Here is a 17,840-nt window from a genome sequence, read left to right on the forward strand (position 1 = left end):
CCCACCCCCCACTGTCTCTCCACTACCCCACCCAACTGCCCCCAGTGTGTGATGCTCCTCTCCATGAGTCCACATATTCTCATTGTTCAACACCCACCTATGAGTGAGAACATAGGTGTTTGGCTTTCTGTTCTTGTGTCAGTTTGCTGAGAATGATGGTTTCCAGATTCATCCAAGTCCCTACAAAGGACACGAACTCATCGTTTTTTTTTATGGTTGCGTAGTATTCCATGGTGTGTATGTACCAAGTTTTCTTTGTCCAGTCTATCATTGATGGGCATTTGGGTTGGTTCCAGGTCTTTGCTATTGTACACAGGACTGCAATGAACATACATGTGCATGTGTCTTTATAGTCCAATGATTTATAGTTCTTTGGGTATATACCCAGTAGGTACTAAGTCTTTAAAGGTTTGGTAGAATTTATGAGTGAAGCCATCTGTTCCTGGGCTTTTCTTTCCCAGAAGTTTTTTTATTACTGGTTTAATCTCCTTGTTTTTATTGGTGTGTTAAAAAATTTTTTTTTTCTTTTTTTTAGACAGCCTTTTGCTCTGTTGCCCGAGGTGAAGTGTTTTGGTGTGATCATAGCTCCCTGAAGTCTCCAACTCCTGGACTCCAGCAATACTCCCTCAGTCTCCTACTCCTCCTGAGTAGCTGGTACCACAGGTGTGGACCACCACATCCAATATTTTTTCATTTTATTTTTAGTAGAAACAGGGTCTCACTGTGTTGTCCAGGCTGGTCTCTCACTTTAAGGCTCAAATGATCCACCCACCTCAGCCTCCCAAAATGCTCAGGGTACAGGTGTGTACCACTACAGATTTTTTTTCTTTACAATTCTTGAATTCTATAATTCTTTATAACATGTCCAGAAATTTACCTGATTCTTCTAGGTTATCTGATTTACTGGCATATAATTATTCATAAGTTTCTTATGATCCTTCTTTTTTGAGACAGAATATCGCTCTGTGACCAGGCTGGAGTGCAGTGGCTCAATCTCTGCTGACTGCCACCTCCGCCTCCCTGGCACAAGTGATTCTCCTGCCTCGGCCTCCCGAACAGCTGGGACTACAGGTGTGCACCACCACACCCAGCTAATGTTTTTGTGTTTTTTTAGTACAGATGGGGTTTCACCACGTTGGTGAGGATGGTCTCCATCTCTTGACCTCATGACCTGCCGACCTCAGCCTCCCAAAGTGCTGGGGTTACAGGCATGAGCCATGGCACCCAGCTCTTTTTTTTTTTTTTTTTTTTTGGATGGAGTTTGCTCTGTTGCCCAGGCTAGAATAAAATGGTATGATTTCAGCTCACTGCAACCTCTGCCTTCTGGCTTCAAGCGATTCGTCTGCCTCATTCTCCCAAGTAGCTGGGATTACAGGTTCCCACCACCACACTTGTCTAATTTTACAGTTTTAGTAGAGATGGGGTTTCAGCATGTTGGCCAGGCTGGTCTTGAACTCCTGTCCTCAAGTAATCTGCCTGCCTCAGCCTCCCAAACTGCTGGGATTATAGGCATGAGCCACTGTGCCTGGCCTGGTCCTTTATATTTCTGTAGAATCACTTGCAACATCTCCTTATCTCTGATTTGGAGTCTGTTTTTCTTAGTCCAGCTAAAGATTTATCTTTTCAAAAACCAACTCTTCATCTTGTTGATCTTTTACAATTTTTAAGTCTCTATTTCATTTATTTCTGCTCTGTTCTTTAATATTTTTCTTCTGCTAATTTTGTGTTTAGTTTGTTTTTTCCAGTTCCTTGAAATATAATACAATATTATGTTGTTGGGAGATCTTCCTTTTTTCATAATGTGGGCACTTACTGCTATAAACTTCCCACTGACAACTGCCTTTGCTGTATTCCATGGGTTTTAGTATGTGTTCATTTTTATTTGTCTCAAGAAATTCATTCCTCTTTATATTTCAGCCTGGGCAACAGAGTGAGACTGTCTCAAAAAAAAAAAAAAAAAAAAAAAAAAAAAAAAAAAAAAAAGCAACTGTTAGTCTGACACCATAAAAATGACATTGCTTTCCATATTCTTATTTTATATTAAGATACTTAATCTAGAGTGCTTTATATTCTCCAAATTGATAGCCAGTTATTTTCATATTTCAATTCAACAAAGATTTGAGTGTCAGCTTATTGGTCTGTATGATTCTCAAAGACTTGGCTGTCTAGGTGAGGGTTAATACACCAATGAATAAAATCAGGGCACAACAAAATAAGTTCTATAACCCCAGCTATCACTGGTAGCACTGAGATTACATTTTAGTGGGAATGTAGAAAGTGCCTTTCTGCCTTCTTAAAGACCTCATTTGATAGGGGACAGATGCTGGGAAAAGAATTTAGAGGAGAAAGGCAGTCAAGGAAGACGCACTAGCATGAGGAGACATACCAACATAGGCCCAAGGGAGAAACTGCAGGTGTCTTTTGGAAACAAGAAGGCAGATTGTGCTGAAACGTAAGTAATGCTAGAGGGAGTTTACACAGTCAGCCCCCTGTATCCAAGGCGTCTACATCTATGGATTAAACCAACTGTGGATGAAAAATATATTTTTTTAATTCTATCTGTACTGAACATGTACAGACTTTTCCTGGTCATTATTTTCTAAACAATATAGTATGACAACTATTTACATAGCATTTGCATCTTTTAGGTGTTATAAGTAATCTAGAGATAATTTAAAATATACAGGACGATATGAGGCTATATGCAAATACTATGCCATTTTGTATTTGGGATTTTGGCATCCCCAGATGTTGGTATCCACGGGAGGTCCTGGAACCAATCTACCATGGATACTGAGCAGCAACTGTACTTCAGTTAGTAGGTAGGAAAACAAAGAAAACACAGACCTAGAAAAATAGTTTAAGGCTCAAAAATGGCTGATGCAAGCTGTATTTTAAAAGGTTAATTAGCTTAATAGAATACAGTTTTTATGGGGCAAAAAATAAAAGAAGTTGTATGCTTGTTATAAGATAAAGGAAAATTTATTAACAGTCAAGAAAATATAAGCCTATACTTAAAAAAATTTTCAATAGACTTAAGTCCCTGTCTTAATAAGTGGGATTTTCCTTCTGATGGCTACGAGGCACAAAAGCTGATGTTCAGTCTACAAAAGCTCATCGGAGAATAAAATCTGGTATTTTCCTCGTGGTTCCATCCTCAGAGGGGAGGGGTAGATGGCATCAAAGATACGGTGTGGAAGAAAGAGAACAAACCCTTGGGATAAATAGAATAGACAGCCTCCCTCACTATACCTGCCCAGAGAGTGATACCTCTTTGATAGAAAGAGTTGAGGGGATTATAAAAGATAAGGCAGATTTCTGGAAACATAGTAGGGCAGTGTTGTTGACTCTGAAAACTTCAGAGAGGTGGGCAAGCAAATCGGGACACTGCCACTGAGAAGTGACCCCAAACTTAAGGGAGAATGTGCTACATGACGTTTCTGATCTTCCTCTGTATTGCTTGTGCCCAGCTTACTAGAAGACCAAGGTTCATGGGTCAGGGACCCCATCCAGAGAAAAATTCCACATGACTGAAGCATGGCAGACCCTGCAGGGGGGAAAAAAGAAGGCTTTCTCCCCACAAAAGACAACTGTGCCCCTGAAAGGTCAGTCACATTTTTGGAAGCGAGTTCCCTGCTGTGATGCTTCTCTCAGACGTTCAGAAACACCCCCAGCTAGCCCCATGCACTCTGCCCTCAGAAATGAGCACGGCTTTCCAAGAGGATCTACAGCTTTTGCATGGTGCCCAGTCGTTTTCTTTGCATTTGCTAATACTCCACCTATCTACACTCTTGACTGCTTCTGAAAGGCACCACAACTCACCTGTGCATTAGATTAGGTTTCACTACATTCTCCCTTTGCGGAGTTCTAATTTTGCTTCCAGTTGTAGGCAAGACTTAAGATAGAATTCAGTAAGTTACTCTAATAACCTACATGTTAAGGGTGGTGGGAAGAGCAGTAGACAGGCAGTTAAAATTGATGCAAGTTTTGGGAGAAAAAGAATGTAAGGAATCCAGAGTTTTCGATCAAATAGGTCTACAGCATGATGCTCTATTATCAAAGGGTGAATGCGTGAGAAGAGTCAGAACGGTAAAACACAGGTAACCCCCTTCCTTAGAAGACCACGGTCCTGGCTCTGAGCCCAGTAGCCAGGGTTCTCCACATCAAAGCCCAGGACTGAGGCTTTTCATGAGGCCTCCACAGCACTCGAGGTGTTGATGAGAAATTAGACTGGGTGGGGATACTCCGCCATGACTGAGACACACGTAAGTGTGAAAAGCCACGACTGAGTCTTCCCTCTATGACTCCTTCCCTGGTGGTTCTCAGTCTCCTGCCCTTCCCAATGTCACCAGTCATTCTGAGATGGGCTTGCACCCTTTTCACAATTCCCTTATTCCTTGAAACTGAATTGGATTTGGTAGCTAGGAGAAAAAAGATCCTGTGGTTTTTCTGAAGTCACATTTGACAAGCTCTAGATCAACGTATTTTCTTCCAGATCTTGATGTTGTGCAGGGCAAAGAGGAGGAGAGGAGGTGCACTACTTGTCTGGAGAAAGAATCTCACTTCTCAGTTTCTCTTCCTGGTTCCATTGTTTTTGGAGTCAAGAGCTGGCTGAAGGTGTTTCCTTCTTCCAGAGCTACCTGTTCTATGACCTTTCATGTCTCCTTAATCCATATACAGCCTTTCCCTCTGTAAAGTAATCAGTCTGACAGAGGAGAAGAAAACTAGATATAAGGGAAAGAAAGCAATAAATCTATTAGGAATAGAAAAGTTATTATTATGCAAATAGCAAGCTGGGGTCACAGGGCTTTCCCAAATAAGTTGTGTTTCCCTGTATTACAGGTACCGAGTCAGAGCAACACATCCAGGAGAACCAAATGACACTCAGAAAAGGGACAATTCCCGAGGCCCAACAGATCCTGATTCCATTTGAAATACTCTATTGAGGTAGCTCTGAGTAAGTATCTATTAGTTGGTTGCTAAAGACGGGATCTGAGGCTGGGCGAAATGTGAAGGCACCAGCTGACTTGAGGAGGAGGATGATGACTGTGAATGAAGGACAGCAGGCTTGCTTCTAGGATAGTAGTATCTGGTAAGGATGGTCAAAGAAAATACATGGCATCGCTTTAAAACCAACTTTACCAAAACGATTCCTTCTCTAGTTTAGTAATCATTGAAATAACTGTCCTAGAAGTAGTATGCTTTAATTCTCTTTCATCATATACATACATTCAATATTGTTAGTATTTATTGCTGTTACTGTTTTCACAGTAGTAAAATTCTTCAGATACTGCTTGAATTGTACATGCACATAAAACCTGGCTTCTCTACTAAGTTTTTTTTAGTGATTTAAATATCTTGAACAGATTTCCGCCAAGATGGCCAAACAGGAACAGCCCTGGTGTCCAATTCCCAGTGAGAGTGACACAGAAGGCGTGTGATCGCCTCATTTCCAACTGAGGTTAGACAGCGGGTGCAGCCCAGGGAGGGTGGGCCGAAGCAGGGTGGAGTGTCGCTTCACCTGGGAAGCACAAGGGGCCGGAGAACTCCCTCTCCTAGCCAAGGGAAGCCATTAGGGACTTTTCCTGACACTCTGGCTCAGATACGGTGCTTTTCCCACTGTCTTCACAACCCGCAGATCAGGAGATTCCCTCCATTGCCTACAACACCAGCACCTCGGGTTTCCAGCACAAAACTGGGTGGCCATTTTAGCCACAGTTTTTTTTTCTCATACCCCAGTGGCACATAGAATGCCAGCAAGACAGAACTGCTCATTCCCCTGAAAAAGGAGGTTGAAGTCAGAAAGCCAGTTGACCTGGTTGAGCGACTCCCACACCCATGAAGACCAGCAAGCTAAGATCTACTGGCTTGAAATTCTCAGAGCCAGCACAGCAGTCTGAGCTTGACCTAGGATGTTGAGCTCCATGGGGCAAGGGGTGTCTGCCATTGCCTAGGCTCCGGTAGGCAGTTTTAACCTCGCCTGTGTAAACAAAAGTTGCCGGGAAGTTTACACAGCAACTGGGCGGAACCCACAGCAGCTCAGCAAGGCCTCTGAAGGCAGACTGTCACTAGAATCCCTTGTTGCTTGGCAGGGCATCTCTGAAAAAAGGCAGCAGCCCGTCAGAGACTTATAAATAAAGCCAACACCTTCCTGGGACAGGGCACCTGAGAAAAGGGGTGGTTGTAGATATAGCTTCAGCAGACTTAAACATCTCTGCCTGGCAGCTGTGAAGGGAGCAACGGATCTCCCAGCACAGTATATGTGCTCTTATAGGGACAGACTGCTTCCTCAAGTGACTACCTGACTGGGACACTTCCCAGCAGGGGCTGACAGATGCCTCATACAGGAGAGCTCTGGTTGGCATCTGACAGGTACACTTCTGGGACAAAGCTACCAGAGGAAGAAATAGGCAGCAAACTTTGCCGTTCCAAAGCCACTGCTGGTGGTTCCCAGGCAAGCAGGGTCTAGAGTGAACCTCCAGCAAACTCCAGCAGACCTGAAGCAAAGGGGCCTGAATGTTAGAAGAAAATCTAAAAACAGAAAGAAATAGTTTCAATATCAACAGACTGGACATCCACTCAGAGACCCCATCCAAAGGTCACCAACTTCAAAGACCAAAGGTAGATAAATCCATGAAGATAGGAAGAAACCAGTGCAAAAAGGGTGAAATCTCCAAAAACCAGAATGACTCTTCTTCTCCAAGGGATCACAACTCCTCACCAGCAAGGGAACAAAACTGAATGGAGAATGAGTTTAACAAGCTGACAGAAGCAGGATTCAGAAGGTAGGTAATAACAAACTTCTCCAAGCTAAAAGAGGATGTTCTAACCCACTGGAAGGAAGCTAAGAACCTTCAAAAAAGGTTAGACAAAATGCTAACTAGAATAACCAGTGTAGAGATACATACACAACTTGATGGAGCTGAAAAACACAGCAAGAGAATTTCGTGAAGCATACACCAGTTTCAATAGCCAAATCGATCAAGCAGAAAAAAGGATATCAGAGATTGAAGATCAACTCAATGAAATAAAGCGAGAAGGCAAGATTAGAAAAAAAGAGAATGAAGGCCAGGCACTGTGGCTCATGCCTGTAATCCCAGCTCTTAGGGAGGCAGGGGTGGGAGAATAGCTTGAGCCCAGGAGTTTGAGACCTGCCTGGGTAATATAGCAAGACCCCATTCTCCACAAAAAGGAAAAAAAAAAAAGAGTGAAAAGAAATGAACAAAGCCTCCAAGAAATATAGGATTATGTGAAAAGACCAAATCTATGTGTGATCAGTTTGCCTAAAAGTGATGGGGAGAATGAACCAAATTTGGAAAATACTCTTCAAGATATTATCCAGGAGAACTTCCCCAATGTAGCAAGGCAGGCTAACATTCAAATTCAGGAAATACAGAGAACACCACAAGGATATTCCTCAAGAAGAGCAACCCCAAGGCACATAAGGATGAGATTCACCAGCGTTGAAATGAAGGGAAAATTGCTAAGGGCAGCCAAAGAGAAAGGTCGGGTTACAGACAAAGGGAAGCCCATTGGATTCACAGTGGATCTCTCAGCAGAAACCCTACAAAGCAAGAAGAGAGTGAGGGCCAATATTCCACATCCTTAAAGAAGAATCTTCAACCCAGAATTTCCTATTCAGCCAAACTAAACTCCATAAGCGAAGGAGAAATAAAATCCTTTATGAACAAGCAAATGCTGAGAGATTTCATCACCACCAGGCCTGCCTTACAAGAAAGGAGCAACCAGTGCCAGCCACTGCAAAAGCATACCAATTGTAAAGACCACACACATTATGAAGAAACTGCATCCACTAACAGGCAAAACAACCAGCTGGTATCAAAATGGCAGGATCAAACTGACACATAACAATATTAACCTTAAATGTATATGGGCTAAATGCTCCAACCACAAGACACTGACTGGCAAATTGGATAAAGTCAAGACCCATTGGTGTGCTGTATTCAGGAGACCCGTCTCATGTGCAAAGACAAATACAGGCTCAAAATAAAGGGATGGAGGAAGATTTACCAAGCAAATGGAAAGAGAGAGAAAAAAAAGGCGGGTGGGGTTGCAATGCTAGCCTCTGATAAAACAGACTTTAAACCAACAAAGACCAAAAGAGACAAAGAAGGGCATTACATAATAATAAAAGGATCAATGCAACAAGAAGAGCTAACTATCCTAAATATAAATGCACCCAATATAGGAGCACCCAAATACAAAAAGCAAGTTCTCAATGACCTACAAAGAGACTTAGACTACCACACACTAGTAGTGGGAGACTTTAACACCCCACTGTCAATATCAGACAGATCAATGAAACAGAAAATTAACAAGGATATCCAGGACTTGAACTCAGATCTGGACCAAGCAGACCTAATAGACATCTACAGAACTCTCCACCTCAAATCCACTGAATATAAATTCTTCTCAGCGCCTAATTGCACTTATTTTATTCTAAATTTTATTCTAAAATTTACCACATAATTGGAAGTAAAACGCTCCTTAGCAAATGCAAAAGAATGGAAATCTGTTCTTTCAGACCACAGTGCAATAAAATTAGAACTCAGGATTAAGAAACTCACTCAAAACCACACAAACTACATGGAAACGGAACATTCTGCTCCTGAATGACTACTGGATAAATACTGAAATGAAGGCAGAAATAAAGATGTTCTTCAAAACCAATGACAATGAAGACACAACGTACCAGAATCTCTGAGACACACTTAAAGCGGTGTCTAGAGAGAAACATACAGCACTAAATGCCCACATGAGAAGCAAGGGAAGATCTACAATCGACACCCTATCATCACAATTAAGAAAACTAGAGGAGCAAGAACAAACATATTCAAAAGCTAGCAGAAGACAAGAAATACCTAAGATCAGAGCGGAACTTAAGGAGATAGAGACACAAAAAAAAACTTAAAATGAATCAATATATCCAGAAGCTGGTTTTTTGAAAAGATCAACAAAATAGTTAGACTGCTAGCCAGACTAATTAAAAAGAAAAGCGAGAAGAATCGAATAGATGCAATAAAAAGCGATAATGGGGCTATCACCACCAATTCCACAGAAATACAAACTACCACCAGAGATTACTACAAATGACTCTATGCACATAAACCAGTAAATCTAGACGTAATGGATAAATTCCTGGACACTTACACCCTCCCAAGACTATACCAGGAAGACGTTGAATCCCTGAACAGACCAATGACAAGGTCTGAAATTGAGGCAGCAATTAATAGCCTACCAACCAAAAAAAGTCCAGGTCCAGATGGGTTCACAGCCAAATTCTACCAGACATACAAAGAGGAGCTGGTACCTTTCCTTCTGAAACTATTCCAAACAATCCAAAAAGAGGGAATACTCCCTAACTCATTTTATGAGACCAACATCATCCTGATACCAAAACTTGGCAGAGACACAACTAAAAAAGAACATTTCAGGCCAATCACCATGATGAACATTGATGCAAAAATCCTCAATAAAATACTGGCAAACCAAATCCAACAGCACATCAAAAAGCTTATCATGATCAAGTCGGCTTAATCCCTGGGATGCAAGGCTGGTTCAACAGAAGCAAATCAATAAACATAATCCATCACATAAACAGAACCAAGGACAAAAACCACATGATTATCTCAATAGATGCAGACAAGACCTTTGACAAAATTCAACAGCCCTTTATGCCAAAAACTCTCAATAAACTAGGTATCAATGGAATGTATCTCAAAGTAATAAGAGCTATTTGTGACAAACTCACAGCCAATATCATACTGAATGAGAAAAACTGGAAGCATTCCCTTTGAAAACCAGCACAAGACAAGGATGTGCTCTCTCACCACTCCTATTCAACACATTATTGGAAGTTCTGGCCAAGGGAATCAGGAAAAAAAAAAAAAGTATTCAATAGGAAAAGAGGAAGTCAAATTGTCTCTATTTGCAGATGGCACCATTGTGTATTTAGAAGACCCCACTGTCTCAATCCAAAATCTCCTTAAGCTGATAAGCAACTTCAGCAAAATCTCAGGATACAAAAATCAATGGCAAAAATCAAAAGCATTCCTATACACCAGTAATGGACAAATAGACAAATCATGAGTGAACTGCCATTCACAATTGCTACAAAGAGAATAAAATACCTAAGAATATAAGTAACAAGGGATGTGAAGGACCTCTTCAAGGAGAACTACAAACCACTGCTCAAGGAAATAAGAGAGGACACAAACAGATGGAAAAACATTCCATGCTCATGGTTAGGAAGAATCAATATTGTGAAAATGGCCATACTGCCCAAAGTAATTTATAGATTGAATGCTATCCCCATCAAGCTACCATAGACTTTCTTCATAGAATTGAAAAAAACACCTTAAACTTCATATGAAATCAAAGAAGAGCCTACATAGTCAAGAAATCCTAAGCAAAAACAAAAAAAACAACAACAAAAAACAAGCTGGAGGCATCACGCTACCTGACTTCAAACTATACTTCAAGACTGCATTAACCAAAACAGCATGATACTGGTACCAAAACAGAGATACAAACCAATGGAACAGAACAGAGGCCTCAGTAATAACACCACACATCTACAACCATCTGATCTTTGACAAACCTAACAAAACAGGCAATGGTAAATGATTCCCTGTTTAACAAATGGTGTTGGAAAAACTGGCTAGCCATATGCAGGAAACTGAAAGTGGACCCCTTCCTTACACGTTATACAAAAGTTAACTCAAGATGGATTAAAGACTTAAACGTAAGACCTAAAACCACAAAAACCCTAGAAGTACCTAGGCAATACCATTCAAGACACGGGCATGGGCAAAGACTTCATGACTGAAACACAAAAAGCAATGGCAACAAAAGCCAAAATTGACAAATGCGATCCAATTGAACTAAAGAGCTTCTGCAGAGCAAAAGAAACTGTCATCAGAGTGAACAGGCAACATACAAAATGAAAGAAAGTTTTTACAATCTATCCGTCTGACAAAGGGCTAATATCCAGAATCTACAAGGAACTTAAACAAATTTACAAGAAAAAAAAACAACCTCATCAAAAACTGGGTAAAGAACATGAGCAGACACTTCCCAAAAAAAGACATTTATGGAGGAAACAAACATATGAAAAAAAGCTCAGCATCACTGGTCTTAAGAGAAATGCAAATCTAAACCACACTGAGATACCATCTCATGCCAGTTAGGATGGTGATCATTGAAAAATCAGGAGACAACAGATGCTGGAGAGGATGTGGAGAAATAGGAACACTTACATTGTTGGTGGGAGTGTAATTAGTTCAACCACTGTGGAAGACAGTGTGATGATTCCTCAAGGATTTAGAAACAGAAATTCCACTTGACTCAGCAATCCCATTACTGGGTATATACCCAAAGGAGTACAAATCATTCTATTATAAAGACACATGCACACATTTGTGGCATTGTTCACAATAGCAAAGACTTGGAACCAACCCAAATGCCTATCAATGATATACTGGATAAAGAAAATGTGGCACATATATACCATGGAATACTCTGCAGCCATAAAAAAGGATGAGTTCATGTCCTCTGCAGGGACATGGATAAAGCTGGAAACCATCATTCTCAGCAAACTGACACAAGAACAGAAAACCAAACACCGCATGTTCTCACTCATAAGTGGGTGTTGAACAATGAGAACAAACACATGGACACAGTGAGCGGAACATCACACACCAGGGCCTGTCAGGGGGTGGGGGGCTAGGGGAGGGATAGCCAGGGATGGAGGGATGGGGAGGGATAGCATTAGGAGAAATATCTAATGTAGATGACAGGGTACTGGACACAGCAAACCACCATGGCATGAGTATACCTATGTAACAAACCTGCACGTTCTGCACATGTACCCCAGAAATTGAAGTATAATAAAAATAAATAAGTATCCTGAAGCCCATCACTGAGTGAATTTCCGTCAAATATCTCAGTAAAAAGATGAAGTTTCTGTGCAATTATAGCACTTACGGGTCAATTCTGCTTTTTGTAGTAATTTTGGGACCCGTTATAATAGTTGAAAATATGCTAACTTATACAGCACGGAGGTCATTAGAAGAAAACACTAGTCTAGCTAAAGGAGATCATGACTTCATGGTTAAAATAAATTTCATACTGCCTTTTAATAACACATCAAAAAGGTTCAGAAATAAAATAGTTCACTTATTTGTTTGCTCACCTATTCATTAAAAGGAAGAGTTTTAATTCTGAGAATTAAACCTTGTTTCAAGGCCTGAAGGATCTCTACAGAAGTGATGTGAAAGATTCAATGTTACCAAGTAACAATTCGTCAATTAATTCTCCCCTTTATGTATCTTTTAATTTATCTACTGGCATCCAGAAATGCTCGGATGTGTTTATCTTGTTGGGTGTACATATTTGATATACACCAGGTAGAAAGTGCGTCTTATTGTGTCTCACTGAAGAGGGGCAGTGTAAAGACTGTCGCAGGAAGAAACTTGGCCGTAGATGAAATGGTGACTCCAGCAAATTTTTCCCTCTTGGGTTGGGGGAACACACGATTAAGATCACGAAAGGATACATGTAAGTTGGGATGCCTCTTGCAGCCAGATGTTTCCGAATAAGGCGCTCAGTACCATACCAGTTAAAACCTTTCGTGGCATGTCCAATCCGTGGAAGATGAACGCTTGCTATTATGAAGAAAAGAACAGACACCTTCACTCATCAAAAATTGATTGACGGTTATAAAACATACATTGGAGAAAATAATTATTGACTGTCCCACTCAAGCACACAATTATAATGTAAAAATATTCTGGGGAAGAACTGTAATAAGAAAAAACAAATTATTCCATTGAACAGAAGTTCTGGAAATACATACAATGGACACAGATTATAACTGGTGGAGGAAAATTAAAATAAGCAAAGATTCTCTAACAAGCCAATCAATTCAATAAACTCTGAGACACACTAGGTTTGGAAACAAAATGAAATTCATTTTTGTCAGAGAACTGTCTGTTACTGCGGACTGTGGCTCTAAGGGATTAAATAAACAGCATTTATCAATTGCATACGATCAAGTTGCTTCATTTCTAGCCCTCTGCTTCCTCATCTGTAAAATCATGATAAAAATACCCAGGGGATGGATACAGCCTACAGAGATACCAGATATTAAAAGTGGTTTGGAAAGGAAAAGGGGCTATGTGAATACAAGATGGTGGGGTGATCACTCCTGTGGTTTGCCTTTACCGTGCATATTAAGTGGGGTCTTGACATTTCTCCCCTCCCTTCAAAAGTCCTATCACATGCCTAGAAACAAATTCATCTACTCTGGAGCACAGGTGGAAGAATTTACCTTTCTTTTTCTTTGCTGCTAAAAATATCTTCTTCAGGCCGACTTCTAGGGCTGCCATCTTAATGCCAGATAGGACATTGGAGCGATCACGATGCTGAGCCACAATCAAGGCCAACTGGAAAGAACCACCATTAGATGACCAACCCGACACGAGACAGCCACACTGTCAGCCAGGTGACGGCCAGGGAGGGGGCACACCCCCTGAAGGGTCACCTGGGCTTGGCTTCATCTCTTTCAGAAGCTGTGCCTGAACAGCAATGTCCTACTGTATGTAAGACTTCACGTCCCACCACAATTATTACTTTGTGGTCACTTTATACAAGCTTTCTTTCTTCTTTTTAAAATATATTACAACGAGAGAACGAGTCCAAAACACATACTTTCCAAAAGATCTCAAGGATTAAAAAAAAGAACTTTTCTGAATTGCAGGCATGGAAAAGATCTTAGAGGTTCCTGTATTCCAGTCCTCCGATGCCTGAGTCAGCTCCACAACCCCCAGGACAAGCAGTCATTCCATCTCTGTTCACATGATTCCCATGAGGATAAAATGCCAAGTATCTGTCAACCAACGTAACCTAAGTGGAGCTGGATCGTGTCAAGGGAGCTTCTGGGATGACATCACCACAGTCATAGCATAGACGTGGTGCTCTACTCGCTGTCAACAGCGAGTTCATTTTCCTGCGATTTCATCCAGCGATTCATTTTCCTGAATCACTGGATTCTGAGTTTCTCAGGCACAGACACTTTGCTGTTCTTCTTTTTTAGCATTTTAGAAATTGCTGGAAGAATGACTCAGCAGAAACCACTTTGTTGTTGGTCACTGTGTAGTTTGGACGTGTGTCCCCTCCAGATCTCATGTTGGGATGTAATCCCCAGTGTTGGAGGTGGGGCCTGGTGAGAGGTATTGGATCATGGGGTGGAATCCTCACGAATGGCTTAGTGCCATACCCTTGCCATAACCCTTGGTGATGAATTCTTGCTCTGGTAAAGTTCACTTGAGATCTAGTGATTTAAAGCAGCATTAGTTCCCTACTCTGTCTTCTTCCTGTTCTTGCCATGTGTGATACACTAGCTTCCCCTTTGCCTTCTGCCATGACTGTAAGCTTCCTGAAGCCCCCACCAGGAGCAAATGTCAGTACCATGCTTCCTGTACAGCATGTAGAACCATGAGCAAATAAATCTCTTTTCTTTATAAATTACCCAGTCTCAGGGAGTTCTTTTATCACAACACGAAAACAGCTTAACACACTCACACAGACCAGCAACCTCAAGAAGATGAGCTTCTCTTTTAGACTGGTTTTGAAATTTCTTCTTAATTCTGGCTTAAAATTTGGAAATGAATCCAGGCCTTGGAGAAAGCCAGGTAGGTGCAGTAAATCAAACTCACTACAGGCATCCCAAATGACACAGAAGCAGGAAGGACTCTGATGTGGGCAGAGGACATACGGATTAGTTTCTCTCCCCCGCTTCATTATGACTGACTAGAAAACACAGTTTTTCATAGAAACTTTCACACAATATGAAATGAAACCCTCGGAGTTTTGAGTCATACTTTCTTACTCATGCAGTAAATATTTATGGAGCATTTCTTATGAGCCAGTATTATGTGGGGTACTGAGGCTAAGAAGACAAATAGAAACGCTTGTACTTAGGTGGAGCCTGCTGTCTGGACAGTGCTCCAGGGAAGAATGAATGGAACGGTGGGGACAGGGAAAGTGCAGTGGAGGCTATGGCCCAAACTACTTGTTACAGGCTGAACGGTGTCCCCCCAAACTCATATATTGAAGCCCTAAGTCCGGTACCTAATGTGACTGTATTTAGAGACAGGGTCTTTAAGGGGGTGATAAAGTTAAAACAAGGGTGTTAGGGTGTGGCCTGATCCATTCTGAGTGGAATCCTTATAAGAAGGAAAATCTGGACACACAGACGCCAGGGATGTGCATGAGCAGCAAGAAGACCACCATCTGCAAGCCAAGGAGAGAGTCCTCGGGAAAAACCCAACCTGCTGACACCTTGACCTTGGACTTTCTGCCTCCAGAACTGTAAGGGAAGACATTTCGCTGTTTAAGCTACCCAGTCTGTGGCAGCCCTAATAAACTAATACAGTCGTAGGGAGGCCAATGGGGGCAGGAGACGCTTCAAGAGAAGTTGATGTGAGTCCACTTTGAGTTCTGAAAAGAAATGGGGGTTTTTACTTACCAAATCTTGCCCTTTGTTTCTTGACTCTTTATCATCGATAGGAAATAAAAGGACACCTCCCAAACTCAAGTCTGTGGTAAAACAGAAAGGAGCATCATAAAGAATACCAGGTTCAGCAAGGAATGAATCCTCCTTTATCTTGCCTTTTTCAAATTCAGTTAGGTTTCAGAACCCACCTTCCTTCATAGCCCTTGCTCACTTTCCTGGCTTCAGTCAATACCTTAGCTGGGTACTCACCTCCTTCACTCCTGAATTTTTATGATCTCCTAATTTAATGCTCCTCAAAAGATACCAACAAAGTACCTCTGTAGACATCAGAAAATAAATACGATACCCAGAGGTAGCTGGGGGGCTTGGAGGAGGGAGCATCATGAGCTTGAAACTCCTTTGGAAGTTTTGTGCTTGTCTTAAATCATTCAAATTATTACATTCTACTTTATCTATATAATGTATTTTTCTACCCCATCCAAATAAAGTAAAACTGATAGTAAAGAAAAATGTGCTAATTTAATTCTATGGCTTTACATAAGCAGATGTGAAAGCAGTCAGAATCAAAACAGAGATGCCTGTGTTAAAAACTCTGACAAATATGGCTGAGCTCAGTGACTCACACCTGTAATCCCAGTGCTTTAGGAGGCTGAGATGGGAGGATTGCTGGAACCCAGGGGTCCCAGACTAACCTGGGCAACGAGGAAAGACCCGGTCTCTACAAAACATAAGAAAAAATTAGTTGGGTTTGGTGGTGTGTACCTGTAGTCTTAGCTACTTGGGAGGCTGAGGAAGGAGGATCTCTTGAGCAAAGGAGTTAGAGGCTGTGGTGAGCTAGGATCACGCCAATGCACTCCAGCCTGACAGGATAAGATCCTTTCTCAAAAAATAAAACAAAACTCTAAATGGAGCCAGGGAAAGCCATGAAGGGAAGGTGCTAATGCATGAATGCCTGACAACAACAACTATCCCGAAAGATTTTACAAAAACCAAAACCTTGCACAAGGGCGCTGGCAACCTTACATAAAAATGATCTTCTGCCAGGGCATCTGCTCATTAACTGCCGCCCAACCTCACACTGGTGCCACCCTTCTCACTAATCCTTGTAGTCAAAGGTAATTGATTCAAAACAAGTATGTAATCTTTCTCATTCTCCTTAAAAACCTCAGGCTTGGTACAGTGGCGTACGCCTGTAATTCTAGCCCTTGAGGAAGCTGAGGTGGATCACTTGAGCTCTGGAGTTCCAGGCCAGCCTTAGCAACGTGGCAAAACCCTGTCTCTTACCAAAAATTCAAAAAAGTAGCCGGGTGTGGTGGTGTGTGCCTGTGGTCCAAGCTACTCGGGAGGCTGAGGCAGAAAGATCACCTGAGCCTGCGAGGTGGAGATGGCAGGAAAGCCAAGGTCGTGCCATCGTACTCCAGATAGTGAGACTCTGTCTCAAAAATAAATAAAACAAACAAACAAAAAGAAACACAAGAAATCAACCTAAATTCATCTTCTTTTATAGCGCCTGTCTGTTGGTTCGGTTGACACCAGTTGGAACTTTTGGTTCAGTCATTCTAAAACATCGCTTGTGCTTTGCAATCCTTTTGGTCAAATCCCCCAAACGACCAGTCCTTACCCGTTCCATTAGATAAGATTCTACTTAGAATGGCATCTCCCTGGACAAATCACGTGCGGCCTTCTATGACGTGGCCCGAGCCTCCGGTGACAATGAAACTCTCCTGTATTCTGCCTGAACCTTCCACTCTGGCCTGTGTGGCCTGGACACCATCCTTCACACAAAGAAACAGGGCACCTGCCTGGGTCCTTCAATACGGACGGTGAACAGTAGATGTTGTAATGAGCAGTTGGGAATCCATTTGCCATTTCTCTCCACCTATTTAAATTCAACCCACCTTTCCAGGCCCAAGACAACTTTCATAACCTCCATGAAGCCTTCCCAGGGAATCCTAGTCCACAGCTTGATCTACTTTCCTGCAACCTGCTTCAATCCTTCTTCAGAGAAAACTGCACACTCCCATCTCCATGTCCTTACTGAGCACTCAGGCCTTGAGTCTGAGCTTCCCACTCACCACAAAGTGCTCCAAGGTCATGTGAGTGACCCTGGTTCAAATCCACGGCCTTTTCCCAACTCATCCTCACGCCGGTGTCCGACACCATGAACTCTGCCTTCCTCACATACTTTCTTCCCTCGTACCTCAAAATACTGCACAAGGTTTCCTAATTTTCTGGCAATTCTTTCTGTCGGAAATTCCATCTTCCTGCCTCAAGTTCTAAGCGGAGGTCTTTCGAGGTCTGT

The 17,840-nt window shown here is 41.9% G+C and overlaps 1 protein-coding gene across 3 annotated transcripts in view; it reads right to left on the reverse strand.

Moving 5' to 3' along the window:
* Positions 1-4,754: 4,754 nt before the first annotated feature.
* The window catches only part of LOC120360126 (chromodomain-helicase-DNA-binding protein 1-like), a 58,124-nt gene continuing 45,038 nt past the window's right edge, over positions 4,755-17,840 (reverse strand). For all 3 annotated transcript variants that reach the window (XM_039459840.2, XM_039459842.2, XM_039459841.2), the window contains 4 exons: positions 15,551-15,621; positions 13,352-13,466; positions 12,578-12,686; positions 4,755-5,089 (listed from right to left, as the gene is read on the reverse strand). In XM_039459840.2, coding sequence (XP_039315774.2) covers positions 4,969-5,089; positions 12,578-12,686; positions 13,352-13,466; positions 15,551-15,621 — 416 coding nt within the window. In that variant the 3' untranslated portion in view covers positions 4,755-4,968. The remainder of the gene's footprint in view (positions 5,090-12,577; positions 12,687-13,351; positions 13,467-15,550; positions 15,622-17,840) is intronic.

Source organism: Saimiri boliviensis, chromosome 19 (assembly GCF_048565385.1).
Source record: "Saimiri boliviensis isolate mSaiBol1 chromosome 19, mSaiBol1.pri, whole genome shotgun sequence".
Taxonomy (NCBI): Eukaryota; Metazoa; Chordata; class Mammalia; order Primates; family Cebidae; genus Saimiri; species Saimiri boliviensis.